This window comes from Eubalaena glacialis, chromosome 7, assembly GCF_028564815.1.
Source record: "Eubalaena glacialis isolate mEubGla1 chromosome 7, mEubGla1.1.hap2.+ XY, whole genome shotgun sequence".
NCBI lineage: Eukaryota > Metazoa > Chordata > Mammalia > Artiodactyla > Balaenidae > Eubalaena > Eubalaena glacialis.
The window spans coordinates 23,788,656-23,794,141 of record NC_083722.1 but is presented as its reverse complement, the minus strand read 5'-3'; the positions used below and the strand labels follow the sequence as shown (position 1 = coordinate 23,794,141).

The window sequence follows — 5,486 nt, the reverse complement described above, 5'->3', positions numbered from 1 at the left end:
CGGGAGGGCCGGGCGGCCTGTTGGGAGTTGGGAGTGAAGGCCCGCATGGGGGACCTGCACCTAGAGCCTCGGGATCTGGGGCCTGGAGAGGCGCCCGCTGGAGCTGCCTGGCTTTCGGCTCCCAGACACCACCGCCAGCAGCCGGCAAACATCCTCCGCCTCAGTTTCTCCCACCCCCACCGTCCCCTCCCCCACCCATCCAGGGGGCGGGGCCAGAGGTCAAGGCTAGTGGGTGGGATTGGGGAGGGAGAGAGGTGTCGAGCCGTCCCTAGGAGAGCCCTCGTTTTCCTAGGCCCCCGGCTTGGGGCGCCTTCCTTCCCCATGGCGGGACACCTGGCTTCCGACTTCGCCTTCTCGCCCCCGCCGGGCGGTGGAGGCGATGGGCCGGGAGGGCCAGAGCCGGGCTGGGTTGATCCTCGGACCTGGATGAGCTTCCAAGGGCCTCCCGGTGGGTCAGGGATCGGGCCGGGGGTTGGGCCCGGCGCCGAGGTGTGGGGTCTTCCCGCGTGCCCCCCGCCCTATGACTTCTGCGGAGGGATGGCCTACTGTGCACCTCAGGTTGGAGTGGGGCTGGTGCCCCAAGGCGGCCTGGAGACCCCTCAGCCCGAGGGCGAGGCGGGAGCCGGGGTGGAGAGCAACTCCGAGGGGGCCTCCCCGGAGCCCTGCGCCGCCCCCGCTGGCTCCGTGAAGCTGGACAAGGAGAAGCTGGAGCCGAGCCCCGAGGAGGCGAGTGAGCTGCTGGGGGCGGGCGGCGGGGGGCGACCGCGCCGGCCGGGGGCGGCCACGCGAGGGAGGTGGTCGCCTGCAGCTGCCCGGGTCGCCGACCCAGGAGGGGAGCGGGCGAGGGCGGCGCCCCGGGACGCGTGTGTGGCGACTGCAGGCCGCCCTGAGCAGGGGCCAGGTGGGAACTAGGGGCTGGAATTTAGAGAGAACCGCAGGTGAGGGCAGGGCGGCCTGGGGCAGTCGGAAGTTGGCCTCGCTTCCCCCCTCGGCCCTTGTCAAGTAGGTCCTTCCACTTCCTAGGTCTGACCTGGGTCGGGTCACTCATTACCAGCCCAGCACCAGACCCAGCTTGGGGTTGGAGCCCCTTCTTCTACCCTGATCCCTACTTGAAAATTTGAGCTTGATCAGATCCAGGATCTCCGCCTTAGGGTTAAGTGTGGCCTGAGGGTGAAAACAGTGCTTATCCCAGGGTTATTGTTCCTGAAAGTCTAGGGTGTGACTGGTTTCTGATAGAAGCTCCTGTTTGGGCTGCGTGGATGTATGGAGTTTGGGTTTACCCTCCATCAAGTTTAGGGCTTGTCTTCCCTTGACCTCTGCCTTGGGCCCAGTGAGTCACCGTCAGGCAGAGTGCACACCCTGACACCCCCTTGTAGAGAGCTGGAAACACCAATTTCAGCCGTAATTCCGTAAGTAGTGAACAGGGGGAGAAAAGGGGAAGAAGTCGTCTCCAGGCCATTCCCCAAATGTAGGGTTTGCTGAGGGAATTGAAGACTTCCGCATCCAGCCCTGCTGGGGACTATTAAGGATATATCTTCTAGTCCGAGGAAGAGACAAGTGCAAGCAATTAGAGATCAAGTACTAAACCTTTAGACCTCTTCGAAGGTGGTGTGATTGGTTGCAGCTGACCGAGTAGCCCTAGACTCTTTGCTCGAGGCGACGGCTGAGCCTTGAATGATAATGGCTGCCAATTGTGGTCCATTTCCTAAATGCCTGGCTGTGGGCTCAGTTTCTACATCATTATCTCATTAACTGGCACAAGATCTCCTAGGGAGGTATTATTAGCCTATTTCACGGGTCTTAACTGCTAAATGGTAAAGCTAGGATTTGAACTGGGGTTTACCTTATTTCAAATCCCCAAAATATGATTTGGAAAAGCCGAGATGGGAACAGCTGACGTTTATAGGTTTGCGACATCAGTTGAGCAGAAGTTGGGAACGGAAGTTACCTTATTTGAATTTGATGTGATTGATGACCCTCGAAATACTTCCCTTAGGTTTCCAGGACTGCACAGAGGCCTGGATGCTCTTCTCCATCTTCTGGCCACTGGTCTTCATTGGAGAGCCTCAGGGCTCCATCCATCAACCTCTGCTCTGTCTACCTTTCATCCACCTCTCATCCACCCTCAAGGCTCAAATATCTTCTAGACATGACCACTGCATTTTCTGTCTCCTGCGGGGATGGCTCCCTGCACTGCCCCACCCTGTCCATCTCCCAGTAGTTTAAGGCCCAAACCAGTCATCCTCATTCCTTTCACATCCTTACATCCAATCCTTTGGACACGCTGCTATCTTTACCTTGGATATACATCCTGAATCAATCACTTAGAGCCATGCTGGTCCCAGCCACCATCGTTAGGCTGGGATTGCTGCAGTTGCCTCTTTAGTCTATGGTCAATACATCAACTGGAGTGAACATTTTAAAATGTGAGAGTCAGATCATTTCACTGCACAAAACCCTTCAGTGCCTTTCCACTTCTCTGAGTGAACCAAAGTTACGGCGGCAGCTCCAGGATCTGCTCTGCTCACCTCTCTGACCTCATCAGCTCCCCTTCTTCCCTTTCCTCAGTCCTCTCACCCTGCTCCGGCCATGCTAGCTTTGCTGCTGGCCTTGTTGCTGGCTTTGCTACTACCAGGGCCCACCCACCTCAGGGCCTTTCCGCTTTGCTCCTTCCTTTTGCTCAAACATCACCTCTGACTGTCTTATTTAAAATTGTCACCTTCCCCATAATTCCCTACTCTGCTTTACTTTTTTCCATAGCACTTCTAACATACTGGATAATAATTATTTCATCACAATGAAAGCCCCTTGGGGCTAGGTTTCTTTCTTTCTTTCTTTCTTTTTTAATTAAAAAAAAAAAATTTATCTATCTATTTGGCTGCACCGCCAGGTCTTAGTTGTGGCACGTGGAGTCTTTTAGTTGCAGCATGCAGGCTTTTAGTTGTGGCATGTGGGATCTAGTTCCCTGACCAGGAATGGAACCCGGGCCCCCTGCACTGGGAGTGTGGAGTCTCAACAGCTGGACCAGCAGGGAAGTCCCTGGGGCCAGGGTTTTTGGTCTACTTGGTGTAGCCACTGGTTTGCAGAAGGTGCTCAATAAATATGTTGAATTAGTCAATGAGGATGCTTTCATATTGCAGAAAGATACAGTTAAAAATAAGGGATAATCAGATTTTTAAAAATTGAGCACTAACTATATACAAAGCATGTTATTCATATCTCGTATGACGACTGTTTTGTAGTGTGTTTGTGTTTGTGAATGTGCATGCCTTGTCATAGTTTGTGGGACCCTCAAAGTAAGCTGGAGAGAGTATATTTGGAAAGAGAACCAGAGACATGGTGCTCTGTATCTCTACACTCAACACTTCCTCAAACTGAGGTAATACTAGAGTCAAAAAGCTTTTGTGAGTGTTAAAGAACTAAAGGGCAGGAGCCCCCTTCATAACCTGACAGGTGTTCTCATTGAGGCCTGGGCTTTTCTTTCCATTATCGAATGACGTTCTGCATCTGATGGATGTGTCACTTTCTGGGGTAAATGACATTTGTATATAGTTTATTTCTACTTGTTAGGTGGGCAGCCTGGAAGCAGAGATGCTCCCATAGACTGTTTATTCCTTGGGGCCCAAATGGAAGGGGGGGTGGGGTGGGTAACTGGTATGTTTATGTTCTTACATGTCCTCTGCCTTTTAAAATGCAGTCCCAGGACATCAAAGCTCTTCAGAAAGACCTTGAACAATTTGCCAAGCTCCTAAAGCAGAAGAGGATCACCCTGGGATATACCCAGGCCGATGTGGGGCTCACCCTGGGGGTTCTCTTTGGTGAGTCTCACCTAGCATGTTCTGACCCACAGAACACAGGGACCACATCTCCCCTGGAAGGAACATCCCTGAATTTGGGCCTTTCCTCCCCACCAAGGGAGTGAGAGAAGGGTGTTTCTACCCTCTTTAGGGGTGAGGGTAGAGGGGAAAGAGATACCGTACTTGTGTGGGATCTTGGGAGGGCAGGAAGAGGTGGCAAGCCCTGGGTCGTGGGGTCGAAAGGGCCCTGCCTGATGCCTCACCTTGCTTCTTTCAACCCACCTCCCCAGGGAAGGTGTTCAGCCAAACGACCATCTGCCGTTTTGAGGCTTTGCAGCTCAGTTTCAAGAACATGTGTAAGCTGCGGCCCCTGCTGCAGAAGTGGGTGGAGGAAGCTGACAACAACGAGAATCTGCAGGAGGTGAGGGTGGGAGGGATGCATAGGGACCCGCCTGGTCTCAGCCCGATTTCCACTGCTTCCATCCATGGCTGGCAGCTCTCCCTCTTGGAGGCAGTGGTCCTCACTGGGATGGAGTGCAATTCCTCAGTTCTGCTGGGAGAAGGTCCAGGGCCACTGGTCTAAACCCACCCTTCCAGGATCTTTCTTGTGGCCCTGGTGCCAGTCAGTGCTCCTGAGCAGCTGGCTCTCGAGTCATTGACCTCATGATGCTGTTGCTCAGCAGGTTCGAGGCTTGCCCTCCCACTTCCTTCCTTGTCATCTCCCCACCTGCCCAGATATGCAAGGCAGAGACCCTCGTGCAGGCCCGGAAGAGAAAGCGGACGAGTATTGAGAACCGAGTGAGAGGCAACCTGGAGAGCATGTTCCTGCAGTGCCCAAAGCCCACCCTGCAGCAGATCAGCCACATCGCTCAGCAGCTCGGGCTTGAGAAGGATGTGAGTGCCCCTGTCCGCGTCCCTGTGTGCTCCATCTCCTCCTCCCCAGTCACACCTCCCAGAGCTTATGATCGAATGTCCCTCTCCCGTCTTCCACTCCCAGGTGGTCCGAGTGTGGTTCTGCAACCGTCGCCAGAAGGGCAAACGATCAAGCAGTGACTATTCGCAACGAGAGGATTTTGAGGCTGCTGGGTCTCCCTTCTCAGGGGGACCAGTATCCTTTCCTCTGGCGCCAGGGCCCCATTTTGGTACCCCAGGCTATGGGGGTCCTCATTTCACTACGCTGTACTCCTCAGTCCCATTTCCTGAGGGTGAGGCCTTTCCCTCGGTGTCTGTCACCACTCTGGGCTCCCCCATGCATTCAAATTGAGGTGTTTGCCCTTCCCAGGAATGGGGGCAGAGGAAGGGGGACAGCTAGGGAGAGAATCCTGGGGTTCGTACCAGGGCTTTGGGATTAAGTTCTTCATTCACTAAGAAAGGAATTGGGAACACAAAGGGTGTGGGGGCAGGGAGTTTGGGGGAACTGGTTGGAGGGAAGGTGAAGTTCAATGATGCTCTTGATTTTAATCCCCACATCACTCATCACTTTGTTCTTAAATAAAGAAGCCTGGGACCTAGTAGGTGGATACTTTTGTCTTTGGTTTATTCTCCTCTAGTTATTGAAGCGTGGATGGGGATAGTTAATAGTGGATATTAATAGCTCTCCCATCCAAATGACCCTGAGACCAAGGATGCCGTTTAAACTGCCCAGAGTCACAATGTCAGAGGGAGATCTGGGATTGGATCCCAAGTTTA

At 54.0% G+C, this 5,486-nt stretch overlaps 1 protein-coding gene across 1 annotated transcript; it reads left to right on the top strand.

Annotated features, from left to right (window-relative positions):
• The first annotated feature begins 321 nt into the window (after window positions 1–321).
• On the top strand, window positions 322–5,061 carry POU5F1 (POU class 5 homeobox 1). The gene is made up of 5 exons (XM_061195962.1): window positions 322–726; window positions 3,698–3,818; window positions 4,088–4,218; window positions 4,533–4,691; window positions 4,795–5,061. The coding sequence occupies exons 1-5, from the start codon at window positions 322–324 to the stop codon at window positions 5,059–5,061; spliced, it is 1,083 nt and encodes a 360-aa protein (XP_061051945.1).
• The last annotated feature ends 425 nt before the right edge of the window (window positions 5,062–5,486 follow it).

What these genes read in the sequence shown, in the direction of transcription:
- POU5F1 (XM_061195962.1), top strand. Translation starts at nt 322, where the DNA reads ATGGCGGGACACCTGGCTTCCGACTTCGCCTTCTCGCCCCCGCCGGGC. An exon ending in TGGAGCCGAGCCCCGAGGAG is followed by an intron (nt 727 to 3,697) that starts GCGAGTGAGCTG and finishes TTTAAAATGCAG; the next exon opens with TCCCAGGACATCAAAGCTCT. An exon ending in AGCTCGGGCTTGAGAAGGAT is followed by an intron (nt 4,692 to 4,794) that starts GTGAGTGCCCCT and finishes TTCCACTCCCAG; the next exon opens with GTGGTCCGAGTGTGGTTCTG.